This window comes from Alligator mississippiensis, chromosome 1 (genome assembly GCF_030867095.1).
Source record: "Alligator mississippiensis isolate rAllMis1 chromosome 1, rAllMis1, whole genome shotgun sequence".
In the NCBI taxonomy this organism is placed as follows: domain Eukaryota; kingdom Metazoa; phylum Chordata; order Crocodylia; family Alligatoridae; genus Alligator; species Alligator mississippiensis.
In genome coordinates, this window is record NC_081824.1 from 129,733,564 (window position 1) to 129,760,587 (window position 27,024).

The 27,024-nt window shown below is 41.7% G+C and overlaps 1 protein-coding gene across 3 annotated transcripts in view; it reads left to right on the top strand.

Moving 5' to 3' along the window:
- Positions 1 to 27,024, top strand: part of PLEKHG1 (pleckstrin homology and RhoGEF domain containing G1) — a 203,073-nt gene that overhangs the window by 165,066 nt on the left and 10,983 nt on the right. For all 3 annotated transcript variants that reach the window (XM_014605490.3, XM_019488324.2, XM_019488326.2), the window contains 12 exons: positions 7,910 to 7,956; positions 8,407 to 8,557; positions 9,570 to 9,701; positions 15,351 to 15,533; positions 15,629 to 15,724; positions 15,923 to 16,009; positions 18,842 to 18,875; positions 19,941 to 20,036; positions 23,709 to 23,747; positions 24,964 to 24,986; positions 26,301 to 26,519; positions 26,897 to 27,013. In XM_014605490.3, the coding sequence (XP_014460976.1) occupies positions 7,910 to 7,956; positions 8,407 to 8,557; positions 9,570 to 9,701; positions 15,351 to 15,533; positions 15,629 to 15,724; positions 15,923 to 16,009; positions 18,842 to 18,875; positions 19,941 to 20,036; positions 23,709 to 23,747; positions 24,964 to 24,986; positions 26,301 to 26,519; positions 26,897 to 27,013 (1,224 nt within the window). The remainder of the gene's footprint in view (positions 1 to 7,909; positions 7,957 to 8,406; positions 8,558 to 9,569; positions 9,702 to 15,350; positions 15,534 to 15,628; positions 15,725 to 15,922; positions 16,010 to 18,841; positions 18,876 to 19,940; positions 20,037 to 23,708; positions 23,748 to 24,963; positions 24,987 to 26,300; positions 26,520 to 26,896; positions 27,014 to 27,024) is intronic.

Sequence of the window (27,024 nt, forward strand, 5' to 3'; positions counted from 1 at the left end):
AGCACGGGGGTTGGATTGGACGATTTCTTGAAGTCCCTTCCAGCCCTACTTCTCTATGACTCGACGATGTAGGTGTGATTCATTCTTGTTTCCACAAGGTCCCTCCATTGACTCTGTGGAAAGGCTAGACATCTAGCTGGGTCATTTTAAATCTCTCTACTGAGGCAGATTCTTGAAAGTTAGGTCAGACAATGCTTAGTATAGGAATATACTGAGAAAAATTGAAACTTGTTCTCCGAAATAAAATTATGCCCATGTCTTTTTATTAAGAATAACTTGTGTGGTGTTGCACATTTTGTCTAATACTCACTATTGCCAAAACCCAAGCATTCAGAAAATCTCTGCTAACTGAAACTTGCCACATAACAACTTATATTTTATTTATGCACAGGAGGAATCACATTCATACATTATTTGATAATTTGAATTTCCCATTGAAGTCATTTCCTCTTTAATAAGTGCTGTACTTATCCATGATTTGCATTGCAGAGAAGATTCAGCTGCTCCAAGATTGTGAAATGCTGTTAGTACGTCTTGAGCAAAGACTGTAAAATGTGGAGTGAAATCTCTATCTTAGTTTCTGTTTTGTTTACTGCCCACAGCAAATACATATTAAAACAGCAGCTTGTATTTGTTGGCTTTAGCAGGATATCCTTGATGGTAAACCAGATGGTAACCTAAAATTCAGTAACAGACAAAGGAACCATGCAAAGCGATGATACTACATAAATATTTAATAACAACTTGCAACATTGTTTAAATAAAAAATCCATTCATACCATCTTGCATAGCTAATGGCAGTCAGTGGTTTGACAAGAGATGAAAGAAAACTTTTCAGTGTTTTTGTATTCATTTTACAATTTGCCTATGGGTCACTTGTCTACAGGTCATGGATAGAAATTGAGAAGTCTTGAAGTATGGATACTGACAATATTTCAGTACACTGTGGGCAAGATCCTCAACTGGTATGAATGAGTGTAGTCCCATTGAAGTCAGTGGAGCTACACCAGCTGTGGCTTCTGTTTGTGTACATGGAAGGAGAAGTATGTTAAGTTCAGTCCAGTTAAAGTTCTCTGAAATGTTTTGGCTTTTGCTTATAACTGTAATCAGAGGCTGATAAAAGGGTTCCAGTGCGAGCTCAACTGTGGCTTAATTATTCATATAAAAGTTTGCTTGTATCTTTTCTTGCCATCTCCCAGTTTTTCATTTTTCTTGTAATAATGCCAGTGCTAATTAGAAGACTGATTTCAGTATTCCACACATTTACATTTAAATGAGGAGTTGTACAGGAGTGTTTAATTCTGGCACTCCACACTTCTCACTCAGCACCCAGAAATTTAGAACATGCATTTTCTGAAACCCAATCAGCAGCTAAGCAACACAACGGAGACTTGCTTCTAATCTAGCAGCTCATTAAAGTAAAAAGATAGGCAGGGCATTGGCTTCAGTTTACACTCTGACATCTATTACATTTATTTTCTTTAAGTGCTTTTTGTGCATCTATAAAACTGTAGTGCAGCAAGTGCTGACAGATGCTCAGGGAGGTAGTATAACCTTGCTATTTTTGACTGAATTCAAGCCAGTTCCAAAATAATATTCATTTAAGAGTACTTGCATTGCTTGTTTATCTTGGGATTGAATATGGATAAGAAAGATAGATCTTGGGTATATGGGGTGCCCCGGTGCATCAGTGAGATCCCTGTGGAATTGGTTATAAAGTTTTTTCGGAGTTGGCATGAGATAGTCAAAGCCCATTGTTCAGGGTGACTTCATGACACAGGCAGACAAGAGGTCTTTGGGGGTTGTATGAGATGCTATACCCCCATAACAAGTACTGGCTACATCACATGCAAAGTGATTTTTCCAGTCAGAGCTGACTACAAATGTGAATGTGATAGGTTTGGAATGGTTATATGGTTTCCTTTTTAGGGCTTTTCCCTGCTGCTTCTGCACAAAGGTACTGTTAGACCCAAGTGAATTTGAGAACTCAGGGATGATAATCTAGTTCATGGGTTGGCAGTATGCAGTAGCCTGTAGATCCAGGGGGTTTTGCCTATGTTATGGCCAGGCACGGGGAGGGGAGGGAGGGAGTTGTGCATGTGCCATAGTTGGGGGGCTCTGTACCACCAAGCCATTACAGTGCTGCAGCCAAGCAGGAGCTTGGCACACAATGTGGCTGCATGAGATAGCAGGTGCTGCAATGACGGGGGGGTGAGGAATTGTTTCACCAGCTTACCTGGGACCTGACCCTAATTAATCCAGCCTGTGGCCCTAAACCAGGGGTGGGCAATTATTTGGGGCAGAGGGCCACTTACTGAGTTTTGGCAAGTCATCAAGGGCCACATGACAGGCAGCCCAGGGCCGATGTATATTATTTTTTAAATTTTTTAGGGGCACCATGGGCCGGATAGAATGGCCTGGTGGGCTGCATCCGGCACCCGGGCCGTATTTTGCCCATCCCTGCCCTAAACCCTTGCCAACTGATGATCTACGGTAGTTAGTCATCTCTGCTGTAGTATCAGAATACCTGGTGTTAAAGTTTCAAAATATTGACAGAAAAGTTTTACTTCAACTACTGTGTGAGTGTAATTTGAAGTGTTCACTTTCATGTGTACAACCCTAGCTGTCTGGTGGAACAATCGTCTTCCTAGGATCTGTTGCGAAGCAGATAAGATCAGCTGAGCATTTGAGCAAAAACTGCCTTATCTTAAGTGTAGAAAGGCAGGTGGCCAGGCAGTTTTACTGGCAGAATATTGAGGTTTGGGATTCTCATCCTAAACTGGTCAAATGGAGTTTGATTATTTTGGATTAAGTACAGTACAGAGCCCCCACAATTTCTCATAAGCATTTTAGAGGGACAAGTAAAAGGGCATAACATACATAAATAGGAGCAGGGTTGGTTATTTGTAAGTCATGATCTTTTTTTCTTTTACCTCTGAGGGGTAGATTTTTCTTACTGAATTCTGTATGCATGCTGTGAGCCATATTGGAAAGTACATACGCATAAAAAAAATAATATTAAGGAAAGCTTCTACCTCATGATTTACTATAGTATTAAAAAACAAAAAAAGCTGGTAATGCTTCTAAGAATTCCTGATTGTTGTATACCATAAATTGCAGATTTATGAGCATACATTGGCCTTCATCCATTTGCTCAGCTAACATCAAAAAGAATTCTTCTAAGGACTGAGGGCAGTATCTGATGTTGATGGATGCTAGATTTATTGGGCTGATTGAGTCTAAACCTATCATTCTGGAGACAGAATTTGCATGACTTTTGCATGATCTTTTGTGGTAAATGTTTACCTGACTCATTAAAAATAGAGAGAGGTAGTTAGCTGTATTAGTGTGAAGCAGGACATAAGTTCTATTATTTGTGCTGAAATGTGTTTGCAACTGATTTTAAAAGACTTAAAAGCTTGAAAGCAAATATATTTTCTGTTGACTGCTTGCCTAGCAAGATTTTTTTTTAATTTTCAATTGATTAGTTTTTCAGTGTTTATAGCAACACTAAAATGTATTTAAAAACCAAGAAACCAAATCCTTGGCGAGTTTTAATCCCCAAAGGAAGGAAGTGTGCTAGAAGACTTGCCTCTTTATATTAATTTTATATGGAGAGCAGATAGTTACTATGGCAATGGGCACCAGTGTAAAACCTTGAGATAGGTAGTTGGACAAAGAATGTTTCCATTAAAATTTCACAGTATACCCTTTTTATGAGCTGAAAAGCAGGACAGTTATATGCCCTATGCTAAAGAACATATATTATAAAATATTGGTTACAGGAAATTCTATGTTGTCTATCTCATTCACATTGTGGTGTTTATACATTATAGCTTATTGTAATTGAGTGATCAGAACATACTCTATTTAACAAAAAATAGTCTTATGAGCATATACCCTGCCTTTTTCCATCATATTGGGTATCATATTTATTGTCTTTGTAGCGCTCCTGATTTAATATTTGTGATAACTAGATTAATAATGATTGCTTGAGAAAATTACACTGTGTAATGTCTGCACCAGATTGAGGTTTGCTTAATTCATAGTTGTAGCTGAGATGCTTTTCAGCTGCAGCTGTTATTTCCAAGTACATACATTAATAGCTTATGACACAAGCTCATTGTCTCTGGGTGTGGACAACAGGGTGTATGTAACCCACCAGAAGAACTAGCAGTAACAGCAAAATGAGTCAAGCATGAAAGATTAAGAAAAGTCATTTTATGAGGTGTATGTTAAGACTAAACTGAAGTATTTAATACCACAGATGTAGGGTATTCTGAGGGCAGTGCCAGAACATTGTACATGAATGCACGAAGAAAACTTTGCTGAGGACTGTATTACTTTAGAGGAATGTAATTAGAACTAGGAAGATTTATCTGGCAGTGGTAGATACTACAATCAAATAATCAACTTGAAATAAGCTGGTGTACCATCCACAGAACTGACTTCACATAGAGGGTCAAATTATTCCACTCATATACTTACTGATCTGTGGAAGCTCAGGAATAAGTACTGTGAGTGAGGTGTCATATCTTAGTCTTACAGGCTAGAGACAGACATTACACACAAACCATTTAAGTGATCAGAAACTGGTTTAAACCTGTAACAGAACATAAGTTCAGTGCACATAAACCAGTTTCAAAATGGCTGAAACTGGTTTGATAAACCTGGTTGAATGTAATATCAGACTTAACTGATTTGGGTCAAACTGGTTTATACAGTGTCTGCCCAGACCCCTTCCTGGTTTAAGTTAAACCAGAGTCCCCCAGCATCCCAGATGCTTTGCAGCCCTGGGTTATGCTATCTGCTCCAGAGAGCAGGGCTGGCCTGCCCCTCTGCTCCCTAGCCAGAGCTCTGGCTTAGATTGCAGGCACAGCAAGGTCTCCCCACTTCCCCCAGCTCCCCATCCTCCCACCACTCACAGCTCAAGCAGGAATCCCCCCCTCCCTCCCTCCCATCTCCCACAGCATGGACCCCAGCCCCATGGACCCTAGGCATGTGGTATGCTAGCTAATGCTGAGAGGTGTCTGTGTGTGTGCCTCCAATTTCACTGGGATGGGCAGACAAAACAGTGTCTGCTTAGGGCTTTTTGGAGCTAATCAATAGGTCAGCTTGTAATGTCACTCTGTTCCTTCCTTGGAAAAAGCTGTCTAAGAAGAGCTTGAACTAATGTGTTTTCAGCTCCGTGCTGGCTCCTTCGCCTATCAGAAGCAGGGAGAGGGAGATTAAAAAGCTCAGTATCATCAACAGATGTGTGCACTGCACACCCCACCTTTGCCTTAGAGTCCTAGCATGAGGCTGGGGGCTGGCAACATTCCTGCACCTTGAGCAGTGAGCGGGAAAAAGCCTGGGATGGTGCAGGGAGGGTGGGGGTTTAAACCCCTCCCTAATCAGAGGTCCTGCTGGGGCTTAACCATGCCCTCCCTCAGCTCAGCACTATAGAAGGGAAGGGAGGGCTGCTGTAGTGCCCCCCGGCTTCTAGCCTGAGCTACTGCAGGCATATGCCTATATTTCTTCAGTCCAGAGGGAATGTCTGTGCAATTGCAAATCAGTTCAACCTAGACTGGCTAAACTAACCTGTAAAGATTGAATGAATTCAGGCTCAGGTTTTTTTGAATGTCTGTCCCTAGCCACAGTGAAGAGGCTGGAAAAGCTATGGGAGGAAAAGAAAAGTAATTGACTGATGGAAATGTGGAGGCAACGAGAGGCAGCTGAGTGAGCCTGCTCTAGCTGAAGGCGTACCACAAAAACCATCTTCTGAAGCTCTTCAGGGTAGTAAATGATACCATTGTCACTTTCTGTCAAAATAAACTATTAGTATTGAGAAAACGTTACTCCTGGAGTGTGTTTATTGTGTTGCTTTGTGTCAGAACAGCTAATAAAGATACCTGAAATGGAACCTGGAGGTCTTGTTTATAAGAGGGCTATGTTCAGGAATATCAAGGCTGCAAAATGGGGAAAGTAATTGCTTCAAAAATACTTTACAGTTGCATAATCCTTCCCCTCATGCCCCATCCTCAGGATAGAAGTACTGTATAAATTGCAAACTTGTAAAATACATCTGCTATGGGGGAAGAGAGAGACAGACATCATAAAACAGTAAGGAATGTTGTTATTGAAAGGATGAGGAAGGGTGGGAGGGCAAAATTTGGCCCTGAGGAAAAGCCTAGTTTACCCCGGGGAATCTAATTAGCACAAAAGCTATTATAAAACTACCATTATTGCAGTGAGTGACTGGTACCCCCACTAAATCTAGTTACAAAACAGTCTAAGTGGAACTTTCTTGTTTTTAAACGATCATAGCTTTCTAAAGCATTCACCTTTGTGGCTAATATTTTATTCCTTAAGCTGCTCAAACGTGAAATTACTGATGACAGTTAGAAAATTACATGCCTAATGCTTAATAGAAAATGTCCTTAACTGTGCAGGTGTATACTAAAATATAGGCATAACTAGTGAAGTGTACAGTAGTTGTTTTCAAATTGTGTAAGATAAACAGCTGCACAGAAAGGAACTTAAAAGTTCCAATAGAAAAAGCAGTTTCTTTCCGCATTTGCTTGCTTGTGTTTTTCTACCCTTTTTCAGGCATTGTCTCTTTGCATAGAAGTAAAGTAGGAAAAATATTTCACTGTAACATTAAGGATATCTAGGTAAAGATAGTCTCCCTCCTTCCTGTGACCCTCCAGAGCCCATGTCTGGACATCTTTTGGAAGTCTTGCAAGGCCTTTCTATTTGGGCTGGCATTTAGCAACCATAACTAGGCAGAGATGTTCACTGAATCTCTTATTTAATTATATTTATGCTACTTGCCCTTTTAAGTTGTTTTATTTCTCTTATTGTAAGCTACCCTGTGCTTTTATTGGGAAGGGTGGCATACAAACTGCATAATTAAATAAATAAAATGAAGAATTCAGTAATCAAGAAATTGAAAAAGTAATTATTTGACTATAATATCATTGATTATCTGCAAATATATAGATACTTTTGATCTTGCTAAGTGTAATTTCTCTTTTTTATGCAAAGTTAGTAAAACACTGGCTCTGCAATATGGTTGAATTATTGCAGTCCTAAGTTATGGTCTTCACCATTTCACCTGTAATTTTGTATTCTGTTGCATTGTATTTTGTATTTCCTGGTTTTATATTAAGTTATAGTGTACAGTAGTGAATTATAACTAATACACAACATCTAGGATAATTCCTACAGTACTATGATGTGTTAGTAGTATTTTGTGATGTATAAATATGCCAAAAGTATAAGTCTAGTGTACGTATCCCAAATTTAGTCTAAAGTCCTGATCTGTAAGGTGCTGAGGACCTGAGGGCACTGAACACCCCTTGTGAACATCCCTTGAGAACACTGAACCCCCCTTGTGAAGGCATTCAGTACTTTTCAGGATTGGGACTTTAATGTGAAAGTCAGTAAATAAAGAACAGTGAACACAGAAAACAGTGTAATATTTCTTTTCACTTGAAAGCTTATACAAGAGTTGAATTTAAGAGCTTTTTCAGAAAGGGGAGGGAAGATGAGCAATATTGCATTAGACCTTGATCCAGGTGTGTGGAACAATGTGAATTCAGGCTAACCTGGGACTCCGTGGAAGGGAGGGGATAATGAATAGGATGAGTGAGAACAATATCAAATGAAAAAGCTGTGTTGGTCTTACTCAGCGGTGGATCCAAGGGTCATGCAGTTGCATTCCCCTTCCCCTCTGTGCACATGCACAGGAAGTGCTCCACTGTAAACTCTCACCCACCCTCTCCACTGTCAATCCCCCTGCCCCTGAACCAGTGAGCTCTCAGCCTTGCACCATTTTTCTAAATGCTAGGATCAGGAGGGGATCTAGGATCTGTAAATTAGTTTTGACAAAATCCGAATGTTATTTTTTCCCCCCCTCAACACACAGAGTGAAGATTTCCATATATATACACAGTACTGCACCAATTATCCAAGGTAAGCCCTTTTTGTCCTCTCTTTACCTTTTCCTTCTTGCTTTGTCCAGTTTTAGAGGATGTAACTTGATATGAATAAGTGAAGGACACAGTTGCAGTCCTATCAGAAATATGTTTTCCACATGCAGAAAAAACATTATTTCTGTGCTTTTTCTTTCAAATCATAATATTAAACAGGAGGGAAGTACTTATCTGAAGCTTTTCTGCTTTTAATTGTTTTATTGTTGTTTTTCTTAGTAATTCTTGTTTGCCTTCACTAAAAATTAGGGCTATGTTCTGTGATGCACCAAAATACCTAATATCCCAAGATAAGAATTCTCTTTCTGAAGAAAAAGCACAAGCTTTGGAATTTGATACCCCACTACAGGGAATGAAAGGAACAGTTCCTGACTGTGTGTCCTGATTTGTAGAAGCAGCATTTATTTTTAAGAAATGTATTTTATGTTGCCAGGTCAGTAGCTGTCCTAACAGAGTGCATGAGGAACAAGACATTGGCCAAGTTCTTCAGAGAACGGCAAGAAGCTTTACATCACTCCCTGCCCTTGGGCTCCTATCTTCTAAAACCTGTCCAGCGAATCCTCAAGTATCACCTGCTTTTACACGTATGTGCATATTATAAACACTTCTGTCTCGAGGGCTGTACCTCCATATTCCAGAGCTTTCACTGTGCTGGACAGTTGGAACAGTTTTAAGTTGTTTTAGAGGTGTGTAGTGTTTTGCTGATTTTTTTTTTTTTTTTTTTTGTACATATGGAAACATTTTTTCATCCCTTAAAAGTGTATAAATACATTTGGCTTAGGAAGTGTATGGTAATTGTTTTGGGCGCATTGACTCAGTTTGTGCATGCAAATATTCAGATTTTTTCCGGTCTATAATTCCAGTGTATTTTTGGGAGGGCCTTGCTGTCAGGTATGAGCAATTTCATACAACATTTATCATTCAAATGAAAAGCACTTGTTTTTCCATATATCCAAGTGGTGAGGTGATGACTATTAGGAGGGTTAAATAATTATAAACACCATTGATTTATCTGAATTTCATTTGCTGGAAAGACTGGGGCAGTTGGGAATTATTTCCATACCCTGTGGATAGAGTTAAGGAACATTTTCAGAAATTCCTGCTTTATTGTTAACATTTTCCACATATGTTTCCTGTTACAATGTCACATTTTAATTAAATGTAAAGAGACAGAGATCATGATTTAAAGTGTTTAGTGCATCCTTCCCTTCCCAGTCAAAACTTGAATGTAATCGGGTCTGGTTTTGGTAGGCATGTAGATGCATTCTGTGCTTCCAGAAATCATAAGCAGTCTTCACCTAGAAAGGTCTGTCTTCTGTATATTAGTGTGATGCACTGGTGGCTCCTCCCTTTTTCTTTTAATGTGTCTTCTCAGCAGCAGTTTGAGTAGTACTCAGCTGACTGTAAAACTTTGTTTTGCCAGACTTGTTTAGTCTAAACTGGTGACAAAATATACAAAAATATCAGAGTACACATCACCGCAGTCAGGTAATTTTGATTCTAAGACAAAAGAGTAACAATAAAGGCCTTGCCAACATTTCAAACTCTTTTCATCTAGATGTAAATAATTGTTTTTCTTACTGGATTCTTTAATAGGAAATAGAAAACCACCTTGACAAGGACACTGAAGGGTATGATGTTGTACTAGATGCTATAGATACAATGCAGAGAGTGGCATGGCACATTAATGATATGAAGAGGAAACATGAACACGCCATCAGGCTGCAAGTGAGTTGCATGGAAATGTAATGGATTATATAGCATTTCTTGTATCTATGTAGATTGCTTTTGATTTTTAATGCATGTGTTATATTTGCTATAATCTTGACTCACTTGATGAATTCAGTGATTAAATTTACTAGGTCTTGGACATTATGGTCATAGGTGCTAGAGAAAACCTCAGAAAGATCTCTTTATGAGCAACATCCTATAAAGCATTTACTTGCAATGATACAGAACATCAGATAACTTCTCTTTCTTCTTTCCTCTTGAAAGCTAAAGCCTCCATTGTACATTAAATCATAGGGCATACTTTGTTGAAAGCTTCTGAGGCTCTTTCTCTTTTTACTTTTTTTACCCTTTTGTCCTGATTGATTTTGTTTTGTTATGAGACATTTCTTGTTTTGCTCCTTATTTTATCTTTTCTCTTAAAGCCTATTGAAACCTACGCCTGCTATGAGTTGTTTTGTAAAACCAATAGAGAAGTGGCCAGAGACACAGATAAGCCTTACCAAAAGTCCAATTAAGTTGTATTGGATTTGAGCATTTACAGCTGCAGCCTAGAGGAGATTCTCCTATGCCAGGGGTGGGCAATTATTTTGGGCAGAGGGCCGCTTACTGAGTTTTGGCAAGCCATCGAGGGCCGCATAACAGGCAGCCCAGGACAGATTAATATTAATTTTCTAAATTTTTTAGGGGCCCTGCAGGCTGGATAGAATGGCCTAGCAGGCCGCATCCGGCCTCTGAGCCGCATTTTGCCCACCCCTGTCCTATGTAGACTATATTATAGAGTCACCATTCCCAGGCTGGTAACCCTAGAGTGTTATCATCAAAAATCTAATGGGATTTCTGTTCTAAGGAAAGTGTCAGAGATAAAAGGAAAAGAAAAATTAGATTTAAGCCATTCACATGACCTATGAGTTATTCATTGCCCAGTATAGTTTTAAACAGAGATGATGCTCAAGAAACCCCTTATGGCCATGTCCAGATGAGCACAGATCTTTGGTTCCCCAGGGAGAAGTAACAGGGCATTTATCACTGCTGCGGTTTATCTGTATTGCTACTGCTGCTTTTGGGGGCCTACAGCACCATCTCATTTATTACTTAAGTCAAAATAAATACACGGTTTAGTGAAGTGAAATCCTTATAAAAGTGCAGCTGTATAGCACCATGTGTTCATCTAAAAATACACTAATGTCTGTATGGCACCTAAACCAGATATTAAAAAAATTACATTTTTGAATATGCAGAGTGATTGGGATTAAAAAACACAATTAATAAAAAGGCTCTAATTGTACCTGTTTGCTCTAGTGCAGAGGTCCTCAAGCTTTTAAACAGAGATGATGCTCAAGAAACCCCTTACAGCCATGTCCAGATGAGCACAGATCTTTGGTTCCCCAAGGAGAAGTAACAGTGATGCACCTTGTGCCATAGCTACTTGTCCCTGGGGAATGCCCATACCATGTGCACTTTGGTGGTATGCAGCAAGTTACCCCAGGGGTGATGGACCTAAGAAATATCAGATACAGGCAACCTGGATAATAGAAAGTTCATTAAAATGAACGCCAAAATATATGTTGCCCCTAAATCCATGTCTGAAATAATCCAACTTTGTTGATTAGGGCATAATGCAAAAGGCATCTCTCTCAAAGGGTTTTCAGGATTGGGTTGAGGTTTACTTCAAGAGGATGAAAGGGCATTTATCACTGCTGTGGTTTATCTGGTAAGGGAAAGTGGGGCAGCCCAGTGCTGGCCCCAGCAGCCTTACCTGGGGGTCCTGGGGGCCTCCCAGGGCTGCAGCAGCGGTGACCCTGCCAGGTGGAGCCTGGCTGCCAGCCACGGTGCAGCTCTGGGCGCCCTGGCTTCGCTTTTCAGTGGTGCATGTTGCCCATGCATGCACTGCTCCATTTTTTTTCTTCGAGGTTTTTTTCACCCCTGGATATCCAGGGGTTAAAAAAACCCACAGAAAAAACCCCACAGCAGCGTACGCATGGGCGGCCTGCCTTTGCAGTGCAGAGAACGCCTGACTGCACGGTATGTGGTGCTGCAGACATGTTTCATAGAATCATAGAAAGATAGAAGTAGGGTTGGAAGGGACCTTGTAGATCTTCAAGTCCGACCCCCTGCCCTGGACAGGAGGGAAACTGGGTTCAAGTGACCACATCTAGGTAGGCATCAAGCCGCTTCTTAAAGACCCCCAGGGTAGGAGTCAGCACCACTTCCCTTGGAAGTTGGTTCCAGATCCTAGCCGCCCTAACTGTGAAGTAGTTCCTACAGATGTCTAATCTAAACCTACTCTCCAACAACTTGTGGCCGTTATTCCTTGTTATCCTGGGGGGGGCGCTAGGGGAAACAAGGTCTCCCCCAAACCCTTCTGGTCCCCCCTAGTGAGTTTATAGACAGTCACCAGGTCCCCCCTCAGCCTTCTCTTGTGAAGGCTGAACAGGTTCAGGTCCTGTAGCCTCTCATTGTAGGGTCTGCCCTGCTGTCCCTGGATCATGCGGGTGGCCCTCCTCCCTACCCTCTCAATGTTGTCCACATCCCTCTTGAAGTGGGGTGCCCAGAACTGGACACAGTACTCCAGCTGCGGCCTGACCAGTGTCGCGTAGAGGGGGAGGATCACCTCCTTGGCCCTACTTGAGATGCACCTGTGGATGCACGATAGGGTCCGGTTAGCGCTACCGACCGTGACCTCGCATTGTTGGCCCGTGTTCATCTTGGAGTCAATGATGACTCCAAGATCCCTTTCTGCCTCCATGCTCTCAAGAAGGGAGTTTCCCATCTTATAAGTGTGCTGCCGGTTACTATTGCCCAAGTGCAGCACCCTACACTTGTCTGTATTGAAATGCATCCTGTTTTTGTTAGTCCACCCCTGCAACCTATCCAGGTCTTTCTGCAGTCTTTCCCTCCCTACTAGCATGCCCACCTCACCCCAAATTTTGGTATCATCAGCAAATTTGAACAGGTTGCTTTTCACCCCATTGTCCAAATCGCTGATAAAGAAATTGAACAGTGCGGGCCCAAGGACCGAGCCCTGGGGGACTCCGCTGCCCACTTCCCCCCAGGTCGAATATGACCTCTCCACCATCACCCTCTGAGTATGACTCTTCAGCCAATTCACAATCCATCTGACTGTGTAGGCATTGATGCCACAGTCACCTAGTTTTTTAATGAGGATGGGGTGGGAGACAGTGTCAAAGACCTTGCTGAAGTCCAGAAAGACTACATCCACAGCGACACTTGCATCCAGTGCTTTCGTGACCTGATCATAAAAGGCAATCAGTCTGGTCTGACATGACCTGCCCCTAATGAAACCGTGCTGGTTGCCCTTGAGCATCATCCCCAATGCCGGCCCATCACAGATGTGCTCCTTGATGATCTTCTCAAAGAGTTTCCCCAGGATTGAGGTAAGACTGACGGGCCTATAGTTGCCCAGGTCCTCCCTCCTCCCTTTCTTAAAGATGGGGACCACATTGGCTATCTTCCAATCATCTGGCACCTGGCCCAAGAACCACGAGAGCTTGTAAAGCCATGTCAAGGGCCCAGCAATAACCCCTGCTAGCTCCCTCAACACCCTGGGGTGGAGAGCATCTGGACCTGCTGACTTGAACACATCCAGCCTCTCCAGAAGCACTCTAACCCGGTCCTCCTCAACCTTAGGTCTTGAGGCATTCCCCTTGAGTCCGTCTTGAAACACGGTGGGGGAGTCCCGGTCCCTGCACAAGAAAATGGAGGTGAATAATTTGTTAAAGAGGTCTGCCTTCTCCTCTGGCGCAACCACCAGATTGCCCAGCACATCCTGCAGGGGCCCCACATTTCCCGGTGCCTTCTTCATCCTCCCTATATATTTGAAAAAGGACTTTTTTGTGGTGCCACATACCACACAGCCACACTCATCTTGTCTACTGACCCTACTTGTCTGTTTATTAGAGAAAATAGATACAGCAATGGACTATTTTATAATAACTACAGAAGGCAGGATAGAGTTGCACCTTATAAACTAACTAAATCTGAGATGTATAACATAAGCTTTCATGAGCAGTGGGCTTACTTTAGAGGCTGTAAAAGGCCTGCAGGAAGCAAAGCTTCTAAATAGAAAGCAGTGATTAGAAAACAAAGGGAAGGGAATTAGGAGGGAAAAAGAGGGGCACTACTGAAAGAGGCAAGATGGACAGGAGAGAAAAAAAGCAAGCTGACTCACTGAGGGACATAGGGGTCACAAAAGCTAATACAGGTAATGGGTTAAGAATCCATAGTCCAGGTTTAGATGAGGGATGTCAAAATTACAGCTCATGGGCTGGACCTGGCACACAGTGCCCTATCATCTGGCTTACTGTACTGTCTGTGGGTTGTGAACCGATGTGCCACATAAAACACGTGCTGACCCCAGCCCTGCATGCCCAACATGGAGCCTGTCTGAGGCAGGCTGTACACAGCGCAGGGGCTGGAGCCAGTGCTTGCTGCATGCAGTGTGTAGGGCCAGTCTAAGGTGCGTGCTGCATGCAGTGCCTGTGCCAGACCAGCCCTGCACCCTGGATCCAGAGTTAGTCTGGATTGGGCCCACAGCTTGGGGGCATGCTGGATCCAGTGCACGGGGCCTGTGTTGCATGGGCGTCACATGCGGCTTATGTCTTGAATTGGCCCTGCGCACCACATACTGCAGGAGGCTGGGGCTGGTACATGCCACACACAATGTGGGCTAATCTGGGACATGCACTGCATGCAACACTGTCACCAAACTATCCCTGTGTGCTGGATCTGGGGCTGGTCTGGATTGGGCTCATAGACCAGCTCTGCGTGCCAGAGCCAGGATCCAGTGCCAGTCTGACATATGCCACATTTAGCACATGCTCCATATTGGCCCTGTGTGCTATGTGCAGTACACACCCCAGACCTTTCATCCTCTTGAAGTAAACCTCAACCCATTCCTGAAAACCCTTTGAGAGAGATGCCTTTTGCATTATGCCCTAATCAACAAAGTTGGATTATTTCAAGCATGGATTTAGAGACAACATATATTTTGGCATTCATTTTTGTGAACTTTCTATTCTCCAGGTTGCATGTATCTGACATTTCTTAGGTCCATCACCAGTAACAACCAAGGGGAAACATATGTTAAGAGAATTTGGGCATTGATGTGGGTAGAGGAAGAAGGGTTTATGAGGTCAGAGAGAGAGTAAGGTGACTAAAATCCGAGATTGGAGTAAAAGAAAACATTTAAAACACTTGTTGACATGTTTGGTCCCAACAAAAGGTACTAGACTGACTGTACTTGAAATGGAAATGTTATAGTTTTCCTTAGGTTGAGTGAGGCTGCAGTGTAGCAGCAAAACTGACAAAGTGTTTAGCCCAAAATAGGACTAAGTGTTGGGGTGAAGGTATAGTTCAGTACTTGTGCTATTCCACTGTCATTACTGACATAAGCACTAGTTAGAGATCATCATGATGTTTGTACGATATGAAAAACTGTCATCCACTACAAAGGCTACTAAACATGAGCCCATAAACAGCCATTGCATAGGAATTAGCTGTACACTGTTACACACTGATCATCAGAGAACAGTTCTAGTGGACTCAATATACAATATTGTACTTTGAATTTGAAACTTTTCACTAAAATATTGTTTTGAATGTGATTCTGTTTTTTATTTATTGCAGGAGATACAGAGTTTACTCACTAACTGGAAAGGGCCAGACCTCACTAGTTATGGGGAGCTGGTTTTGGAAGGAACATTCCGCATTCAGCGCGCAAAAAATGAGCGCACTTTGTTCCTGTTTGACAAACTGCTGCTTATTACAAAGAAGAGAGAAGAAATGTATACATATAAGGCTCACATATTGGTATGTCATGGCTTCAGTTGCAATATGCTGACTAAACACATTTCAGACTATGGTTTAGCTCTCCTCTCATTCACCACTTTCTTTCTCTGCTGTAGTGTGGCAATCTCATGCTTGTCGAAGTTATACCAAAGGAACCGCTCAGCTTCAGTGTCTTCCACTATAAAAATCCCAAGATGCAGCACACCGTGCAGGTATGAAAGTAATCTCCATGCTCTGAAAATTATCTTGCTATTTCTTTCAAGGCCGCAAATAAAAGTAATCGAGTCCCCTTTATTTTATAGCCAGTAGTAAAAGTGAGTCACTTTTGGCCATACGTATTCCATGGATGACTATAAGTGCTGAGTGGCTACAGAAATAAATTAGCTGACTATCTCAAAATTTTGTAACAGGCAAAATCGCAACAAGATAAACGACTTTGGATCCTTCACTTGAAGAGATTGATTCTGGAAAATCACCCAGCTAAAATACCTGCTAAGGTAATAAATAAATAGAATCTCTAACCTAAGCATTTGTATTATTTAAAGCATTTTTATTAGCAGTAAAAGGCTACATGGCAATTTGGAAGCAGCTTTTATACCCCAATACCCCTCATTAATCATTAAACATGAATAATTAATATGTTGATTTCTAGGTCAATTTTTTTAAAAGATTCACAACATTGAAGAGGAATGGCTCCAGTAAAAGTAGCAGCTGGACTTGGCAAAAGAAACGAAGTATTGCATTGGGTTATCTGCGCTGACCTTTTGCCCTTTTTGTACTTACATCAATGTCACTATACCCATGCAAGGTAACTTGCAGCTGTGTCACTTACCCTGACTGGAAACAGAGGGTACCTCAGCAATGGCAGGGAAGGTACACCAGCCTACCCAGGACTCCTGGTACTTAGCAGTTGACACCCATGATGCTAGGGCTCCCATGCAACAAGAAACATGCTGGCAACATACCGCAGTCACACCTAGATCGCAGTGTAAATGTAGTCTGAGGTAAGTTGGACTGGTGTATGTCACTTTTACACCAGCACCATGCACTTCTGCCTTTAAGGGTTGCCTCAGTGCAGCTGCCTTGACAGCAGCTGGTTTCTGGAACTGTCAGATGTTGACAAGGACTGAGTAAAACAGCTGTGGGCTTTGTCCATATCTGTGATATTACAAACATTGTAACACAGAAAATGGGACACAAAGCTAAGTTTCAGAACAGCTGTCAGTGATGTCATGCCCATATCTGCTATGTCTAGGCAATGCACAAAGCTGGCTCTTTCCCTTGATTTATAAACCCTCTTTTATAACTCGAGGTGGTGGTTTGCAATATGATTTACTGCATTTCTCAGTAATTAGTCACACTGGTTGAAATCTTGGTCCCCTGAAGCCATTGACAAAACTCCCATTGACCGCACTAAAGGCAGGATTTTACTCTATGCTTCTGGCTTTCTCCTGCATAACGATGCTCTTAAATTATGCCTGTAATAACCAAAAGTGTGGTCCTTGTGGTATATAGAATTTAGCAGGCAAATACAAGGCCATATTAATTGTAAAGCTAGAACCTGGAAAAAAATACTATGTTTTCAATAACAGTAGTAATTATAATTCTGTGGGCATTTTTTTCCTGCTGACAACATAGAGAATTTGAACGGAAAGGGGGAATAACTTCATTAATGTATGAAATTTATCTTAAAATTGACCATTAAGAATAAATTCTACTCACCGTTGTTTAACAAGTTGTAAAAAGATGCTGGTGAGTGAACTCCAATTTCATACCAAGATGCTACTTAGATCTTTAGTTCTCATTAATGGATTAATTAATTGCAATATTTTACATTCACATATTATATGTTGCTTGTACGACAAAGAGAAACTCTTGATCACCCTGTGAGAAATCATTTAAACCTATGCCAAAAGAGAAAAGTCAAATTAAGTAAATATGCTGTGCAGCAGTGTACGTAGAGTGGGAAGATGGGGGCAACTGCCTCTGGAGTGGATGGAAATGGGGGTGAAAAAAGACGGCTTTTGCCACAGCTGCTCAGTTGCAGTCGTGGTGGCAGCAGCAACCAGAAATCACTGTTGCCCCTGTGTGTGGCAGCCACCCTGGACACCCAGCCGCGTTCCTATGCTATTGAAGTTGTGTTGTCTGCACATGCTTTAACAGGAGTAGTAACTACCACATTGTGTAAATGTCCTGCTTCCATCCACCCCACGTTTCATATTTAGCAGTAGGACATGTCTGACACCTAGTGGAAAATAGGTTAACTACACCTTTACAGATGCAAACATTATAAGCTATTTTGGTTTTTTTGGACTTCTAAGCTATGTTGTTGTTGCTGCTGCTGATGTTTAGTCCTATCCAGAAAGACTAAGAGTAAGTTACAATAAATGACAAATAACCTATAGGTAAGAAATAACAGTAAACCCCAAACAACACTGCAAATTTGTGAACTCTGCCCCCTCACCCTGTTTCCCTGCCTTAAAAGCAGACTCTCTGTCTGATCCAAACCATGCTTCCCAACCTCCATTCATATCTAGGTATAAGAAACCTCTCCCCTCGCACTTACCTTCACCACTCCCACTCCTCTTCCTCACGCTGCCTTCCTTTTTGGGGATCTGCTTTGCTTTTTTCATGGCACACTACTATTTTTTTCACCTGTAAAATGAGCGGATTTCCAAATTATCTCTTTGATCTTGTTATTGTAATTTCAGAGTAGCTAGAAAGTGTTTGCATTCAGTTGTACATATATTTAAAATATTCTGTGCATAGCAAAGGTAGTCATAGGAGGCAGGGCTGTGAGATTATGAGGTTTGGTTCCATGATGTTGAGGTGAGTTTTGTGTCAGTCTTGGCAGAATTAGGCAAAACCTAATTTCCACCCATCCTGTCTGTCAAAATTCAGCATTTTTTCATCATGTTCCTCTACTGGGGACTGTTGTAGCACTGGTGCGGAGGGCTATGCCAACTCTAAACCTGGAAATTCCCTGAAACCAACACTGACATAGATACAATTCCCAGTTAATTAAATGTAGACAAGTCACTGCTCCCTTTGCCGTGTTGGAATGGCAGGTGGCCGGGCAAAATAGAGCAGGAGCTGTACAGTACACAGTTGTTACTTCTTTGAAAATGAACGATATTAAATTTGATAGAATAAAATGCCAGTTCAGGTATGTAAGTCATGTTGTGTGAAATAGTCTATGCTATGTGTAAAGTACAGTGCTTCTTAGATAGAAACAATTTAGATTTTTTGAACTGCTGTTCAGTGCCAAATTACATTGTTTAGTATGCTTGTATATTTTAACCTGTTAATGCACAATTTGTCTTTTTCAGGCCAAGCAGGCAATTTTAGAGATGGATGCCATACGTAAGTTTTTCTCTTTTGCCATAAAATTTGTTCAGTCTCTCCACTTTGCTTGTCTACTCTGTGGGCTTTATCCAGAATGAAAGAGAACAATGTTTATATTAGTATGAAGTAGCTGAAAAAATAAATATAAGGCTTGGTCCTGTGGAGGTCAGTAGGAGGCGAGACCACTCAGCAGCTAACATGAAATGGTTCCTAGTAAGATGAATGGAGGGGACAGTCTTGTCCCCTTCCTACTCTCGAAGAAAGGTAGGATACAGGAGGTCAGTGACCTCTGCAATATTATCTCCTTCTGCCTAGAAACTATTGAAAAACTTCAGGGAATAAACACATATAGCTTGATGCTCCATTGACACTTCCATTAATGTTTTCATTCTGCTAACCCATATTGACAAGAATCCTAGACTACCTGACTACTAAGGAGCCTCTGGTGGCATGGCTGCCTGGAAGCTAGTCCCAGAGTCACCATAGGCATGGCCCATTCCCTCTTACAGCCTAGAATGGGGGTGGGCAAAATGCAGCTCAAGGGCCGAATGTGGCCTGCCAGGCCATTCTATCCAGTCTGCGGGGCCCCTAAAAAATTTAGAAAATTAATATTTATCTGCCCCTGGATGCCTGTCATGCGGCCCTCGATGGCTTGCCAAAACTCAGTAAGTGGCCCTCTGCCTGAAATAATTGCCCACCCCTGGTCTAGAAAGATCTTGAGGTGGGTCTGATTTCTGTAGGCTGTTCTATAGGAGGCAACCACACCCAAAGAATTAACCACAAGAAAACTTCATAAGGGGAATCTGACAGGATCTCCCTTTTCCCTGAATCCTCTTTCCCAACTATTTTTGAATGGTGTGTGCATGCGTGTGCTAGGCCAGGATTGGGGAAAAAGTCATGCTTGGATGATCTTCTGATGTGGCCCCTGAGCTCTCTGTGGGTAGGTCTTCATCTTCTTGTCCTATAAGTGAATCACATGGCACATCTCCTAGTCCTATAAGTCAATCCTACAAGTGAATCACATAACACTGAATCACAGTGTTTTTATTAACACTTGATTTTATTGACGTAATTATTTTACAGATCATCCAGGATTCCATTACAGTCCAGAGGGAGAAATGAAAGCAACCTATCCTTTTAAGGAAGGCATCACTCCACGGAGAGTGAGAAGGAAGTCAGGTGATTAAAAAGCTCTGCTGACAAAAGACAATGAAAGAAAAATGTGTAAACATTGGTTTCAAGTGATGCATGGGGTTAGAAGAAAGGCAGGGAGTAAGTTACTGAAAGAGGTTTCATGTGAAAAGAAAACTACCTCCACTAATTTGCTGCTTTAATGATAGAAGCCGCTTACTTGCCAGAATTTTGTTCATTTGTCTTTATTGCTAGTCTAAGATTCTCCACATGGAAGTAAAATAGTGTGATCAGTAGACCTGGCCAGAAAATGTGATAAAATCCTAGAAAAGTAGAGCTGGAAGGGAAATCGGGAAGTCATCTAGTCCACCCCCATTACTCAAGCCAAGATCATCCCTGTCCAGAACATCTCATTCAAGTGTTTCTCTGACCAGTTTCCCTAAAACCTTGCAGCGATGGAGTTTCCACAACCTCTCTAGATAGTTTGTTCTAGTGCTTAACCATCATGATGTCTCCCTCTCTACTGGGACTGATGCTGATGCTGTTCCTGGGGTAAAAGAGGAAGAAGGGACAAGGGGGAACTCCTAGGCAGATGCCAAGGGGAAGATGAGGAATATCTGGACTGTTTTTCAGAGGCAGTGAGGGATCTGGGAAGCTTGCCAAGTTGTTTATTGGGGAAGAAGAAAATCCTGGGTGATATAGCTTCCCTCCTGGGCATGCTGTACCAGAGCCTGGGACTCAGGGTTGCCTGGGAGTTCAGGAGATGGGGTTCTAGTCAGACTCCCCAAGCTCAAGGTGAGAATACTAGCAGAAAACCTGGCAGGTTTCAGAACCTGTTTGGTAGGCAGGGCCCTATTGGAAACCTGCCAGTGCTCTGCTGAAATGTTCCTTAAAATCAGCATGTTCTCATGGAGTGGGTCAGTGTCCTCAAATTAGCATCTTCCAGTGCAAAAACATTCCATTGGATAATTCTGACTGGCATTATCAATTTGCCGTTTCAATAGTGGAATTGGAAAATGTATGTGCTTACACAAGCACTAGGAACTCTTTTTCTCCATACAAGCTATCTATCAGCCTACTTTAATGTGCTTTTAGGGGTCAGGGAGGAACAAGTTCTATGGCTTTATGCAGCACAAGATCAGGCATCAGCAGTCTTGGGTTATTTTGCCTGTACCAGAGTGACCTTGTACATTTTACATAGGCTGAACCTGCACCGCAGTCTTAATGTGTACAGTTTTAATGTGCACTCCTATCTGTATTTTTTCTTGAGCCCCCTACTGCATCCACAGAGCCAGTCCTCAGACATGTGCTTGTTGGTGATTTGAGACTGCTTGTTTGCATGGCTGGAGGTGCGGGTCAAAACCTGAGCTACCCTTGAGCTCACACTATAATCCCAAGACGTACCTGTGAGGGTTTATGCTCTGGGCAGCTACAGGCTCTGGCTGGTGCGCAGAACCAAGGGGGTGAAGCTAGGGGAGCTCTAGGGCCCTGGAAGTTTCAGGCTCTGGCTGCATGGAGAGGTGGAAGAAACCAGTGGGCAGAGCAGAGGCAGGTCTAGGATCCCAGCAGCTACAGGAAAAATCTTAATTTAATGGCAGAGGGCACCCTCCTGCCTTCATCGCCTGGCACATTCCCCTTTCTATACAGCTGGAGCTGGTTGTTGCCAGAATAGCAGCATAGCTGCATCCTTTCTAGTGCCCCTCTGCCTCTGATCTGGCACTCCCTCTCCTCTTAATCACTCCCAGGGCTCATGCCCCCTGTCCCACTGCTGGTTCCACTACCCCTGGGACCTGCCTACTTTGCTGTAAAGATGGAAGCAAAATCATTTTGGCTCTTATAGTCTTCCAGTCCCTTCCTACAGTCCCCCCGCAGGACAGGCAAAATTAGTTCAGAGTTAACTAGAAAAAATTTTTAGTGTATGTGTTATCACCAGGGATCCTGGTTTTCTGTTTCCCACGGAAAAACAGAGAAAACCATGGATTTCCCATTTTTATCAGAGAAAACACAGATTTTCCCTTTTAGAAGAGAAACCAAAGGATTTCCACTTTTTGCAAAGAGCTGTGCAGGTTGGCTGAGTTCCAGCCTACAAGAGCTGTTTGGCCAGGAGCAGGCAGGCTGCAAACTCTCCCCCAGCCGAACTGCCCAGCCAGCTGCAAACCCTGGGTTGCAAATGCTGTGCTCCCTGCCCTGCTGCCCTCCCCCAGGCTCTCCAGAGCGGAGCATGTGTGACTGGCACAGCGGGGCCACGCACAAAAGCTGCCTGCTGCTGCAAGCTCTATGCTGCCCTGGCCACACTTCCTCTGTGTGCACAGGGGCAGTGCACACCCACCCTGCCCCCACCCTCCACACAGATCTGGGGGGCATGGATCCCCCCCCATCCCCCAGGAGTGCTTGCTGCCACTGGGAGCTGGCCTCACCCAAGCCTGCAGCAGGCAGCAGCAGAGGGGGAGCCGGCTTGTGCTCCTGCTGTAGCAGCCACTGCCTTCTGTTGGGGGCAAGGGGCTGCGGACCTGGGTCCCTGGCCCCATAGCCCTGGCAGCTGGGGGCCCCCTGCAGCAGGGCTGGGGGGCAGAGGCTGTGGCTGGGGGGCAAGGGTAACAAGCAGGGCTGGAGGTGGGAGTGAGGGACACCAGCAGGGCTGTGTTGGGCATTTAATTTTAACCACAGATTTTTATCAGAGAATTTGCAATTTTTTATCAGAGAATTTGTGATTTTTTTATCACAGAAAGCCAGGATCACACCCCCAGAAGTATGGGCAAGTAAGAAATAATGAGGATATTTTTGTTCAGAGAGGGATTGGATTTAGGTAGAGAAACAATACAGACCTCTTTTAACAATTTGTGTTTTATTACATTAGCCTAAAATCCAAATGGTGCATGTTAAAACAGTTTGTGTTTTGATGGATAAAGGATAATTTGTATACTGGCTTGCCTGTGTTATTTTTGTACAGCTATGACATGCTTCTTATTTAAAAAAACAACTATTAAAATTGATACCTTGGAAATCTGGTTCAATCCAGATTTGATTGAATTTGCTATCTTAAACCAGATTACGTCTACTTACTTACTACAACCTTCTGGAAACTAGAAATTCAACACATAGTGATTGGAATAGTAAGATTTTCTTTAGCGCTAATAACCTTTCCTGAATTTTCTTGCAATAAATAAAATGTTTATATCATTTGGATGCCTTTACATTCCACATTTTCATTATGCAGTTGTAGTTTACACTAAATGCTTTAAATTTACATTAGTTAATAAATGCTGTAAGTAGAGCTTAAGAGTGCTTGATGGTAATGGTTTTAATATAAACCAACTTTTGGCACTGATAAACAATAAAGTCCTTGGGTTTTCAAGTGTCTTTCAAGTATTATCTGTAAATACAAAATGATTATATAACATTGATACTATTGTGCATCTAAAAGAGACGAAGTAAAATATAGACTGAATGTTCATGTTTGTAACATTCATCTGTTTCTATTTTCAGTCAACATAAAGCTACAAATGCCATCAAAATAAATATTTATAATCAGAGCTGCTGTGGGCTTGGCCCTTAAGAAAATCAAAATATTTTTTTAGAGGGTGCTTTTTCTAAAGGCAGCTAAATCTCACTATTCTGAACAAGATGCCTAAATTCAGGAGTATACATTTTGGCTTCTGTTTTTAAAACATTGGTCAAGATGCCAGTGATTATTATTACATACTTGTTTCTCTTTTTCAGAACCTTCATCCAGAGTCCATAAAGTTATGAAGTCAAGTGGTAAGTTATATTGCAACTGAAGCCGCTTTTATTAACTCTTTTGGGTGTGTTGGTTATAGCCATGTTGGTCTAAGGACGTAGGCAGATAAGGTTCTTTGGGTAAATGTGATATCTTTTATTAGACCAACTAAATAGTTGGAAAAATTGTTCTTTACAAGCTTTCGGGCACAAACACCCTTCTTCAGACCTAAGGAGAGTTTTCTGGTGTTTGTGTACTCTCCTGGGTGAATAGAAGCTTAAGCCAATATGCCAAATGCAGGCCTGTGAAAATGCAAATGTGTGGCAGGGAAGATCAGAGGGGATGGGAGTTAATAGGTGCAAGACGGGTAGTTGGGGAGGAGGAAGAGGGCAATTTTAACCAGTGATAAAATGTAGCTGGTAAAATCTTCTTTGCCATCTATTTGCATTTTCACAAATCTTCATTTTGCATATGGGCTTAAGCTTCTATTTCACACAAGAGAGCACACAAACACCAGGAGGCTGAAGAAGGAAGTTTGTGCCTGAAAGAAGCTTGTAAAGAATAATTTTTCTAAGTAGTTAGTTGGTCTAATAAAAGATATCACATTTACCCAAAGAACGTGTCCTACTATTAATTGTAGCATTAAATCAATATTAACCCATCAAGCAAATTAGATGAGGCAGCCTGACTTAAAATTCAAGTCTGGGCTAAAATTCTGTTCATGATTGTTCCCACTGTACATGCAGTTCATGATACAGGTAGGAGTGGATCATCAGGTGATATTAAGTGATATAGCTCTAGTGAAGTTAGTAGAGTTGTAATGATTTTATGTCAGCTGAATAGTTTGCCCAAAGAGTGTAGCCTCAAGCACCACCTTTAAAAATCTGCAGCACAGAGAAAACAGATTAAATTAATTTTTTACTTCTGAATTTCCATGTGTAGGCTATGATCCTGCAAGCTCTTTTCAAGTACTACTTTAGTAGTCTTATCTGGACTATTCCCATACATAAAGTTATTCCATTTCATAAGTATTTAAAAGAGCAAGATAGAATCTTTCATAAAATTAATGTCTTACTGTCATTACCACCTATTTAAATCTTTCTGGGAAAATAAGGTTTCAGCAAGAAAAAACTGAGTCGTAAATCTTAGAAAATGTGGTTTGTGATTGAAATATTAATGTAATACATACAATGGTACAGACAGATACTGCCATGATTACTTACTAATAATGAAGTACATATTTTTATTTCTTTTCAGTAATAAATTCAGATATGCAGAAGGTAAGACATGTCTGTATTTCATATTTCAGTAGATCCCATAACCTGTTGCTTTGTTTGAATCCAAAATATTTAAGTATGCAAACCTTCAGAATTGTATGCCATTTTTAAAAGAAGGACAAAACATGTTATAGTGTACCCAGTATCATTACAAAGTACAACAAACTTTATTTCAGTAATAGCTGATAAAAAAATTGGTTGATGCACTTTTTCCTAGCTAGCTTTTATGATATTACAAAAGTACTTTTAAATATATGTTTAGATCATAAAATATGTTATGCAAAATTTCTATTCCTAATATGCAATTTATAATCTCATCATTACTATTAGAGTCTTTTATTACTATTATTTTTATTGGTCTAGCAGATTCAGTAAAGCTATGGAACAGTAAGATAGACTCTCTTCTAGCTTGTATCTTTTCTTTTTTAATAAAGTTCCTCTTGTACCTGAGAGAAGAGTTCTTGGATGTGTCCCCGTGAGTGGGAATGTGTGTTTCCCTGGGGACAAAGAGCAGCGGCACATGCTACTTGTCTTCAGGGAACCCCCCATGCACGCACGCTCTGGAGCATGGCAAATTGCCCTAGTAGGGTAGTGGGATGCTGGGACCAGCACCTGGACTGGCTCCAGCAGCCTTACCTGAGGTCCTAGAGGCCTCCAGGGGCTGCAGTCACAGCAGTCCTACAGCAGGGAGCCTGATCAGCAGCCATAGTATGGCTTCTTCTGGCTAGGCTCTGGTTTTGGGCAGTGCGCACTGCTGCCAAGCGCACCACCCCATTTTTTTTTAGGTGCAGGGTCTTTTGACACCGGGATCTCCCAATGGTAACCCAGTCCCCCCCCCTCCCCGGTGCAGCAAACTAGCAGTGTGGGGAACACCTGCATGTGCAGCGCATGTGGTGTGCAATGCTGCAGATGGGTCTGCGGTGCTGCATACCCCATGTGTGTGCTTGTCTGGATGCATTCCTTGAGCACTAGATTCTAGGCCAAGTTTTCATAGCTGGTACTTTGGAAATAGTTTTATTCCCAAGTAGTGCACATTTTATCTGGCATTAAAACATTTAAACCATTGAGTCTCTCCCCCAATTCCTTTTTCTCCCCGTGGTCATTTTTCAGTATATCATCTGAGATAATCTTAGAAAGATTTATCAATCCATTTACATTTCTGCTTTACTTAAGTACAGCCAACTACATGCAGACCAAAGCTGTGATGCATTTGGGAATGTTGCATTTGTGTTTTTTTAATCTTAAAGCATAAATTAGTGATAATTGTGACATATTAAAGTATACATAAAATATTAATGCTTTTTTTTTTTTTTAAAGCGGATCAGTATTGAAGGAGCCCTGCTTTCTCAGGCTGCCAAACCAGGATCAAATGAAACTCTGCTCAGTTCTAGAAAAAAAGTGTCATTAGACCACAGTGGGCTAGCAAATCAGTTTCAAGAGCCCATTGAACAAGCTTACAGCAGTGATCAAGATGAGAGTCTCCAAATATGTGCTACAGATCAGATAGATGCTGATGACGAGGAAGAGTCTGAACAGGTAACCTCTTTGGTTTGTTTGACTTTATAGTAGGTGATTTGAATTTACCCACAAAAATTGTAAAATGTAAGTAGTAGCCATTTAAGTTGGTGTGTGCAGGTGTAGTTTGTTGAGCTATGGGATGGCTCCCCACTATACGATAGTAACATCCAAAAATACAAGTGTTTTGTTTATACATCAATGGTTCTCTGTTGCAGCCTTAGAAAAGAAGGATCTGAATTTAAACCCTCTTTTGAACTCTCTCAAGTATTTTCCCATTCTTTTTGTATTGTGAAAACTGGACCTGGGACACAGCTTTCCAGAACCTAGTAATTTTCACCAACATTGCTGTTCAAAGGACTATAGAATATAGTATACCTGTTCTTTTTTATTCACAGGGCACACAACAAAATTCACAGCAAAAACCAAAGGGAGGTAGAAAAAGACTCAATAGCCAAGCTGCTGAAAATGTTGAAAAACGAAGAAGTGTCAATCTCAACAAATGTGCAGTCCAGGTATTTAAAAC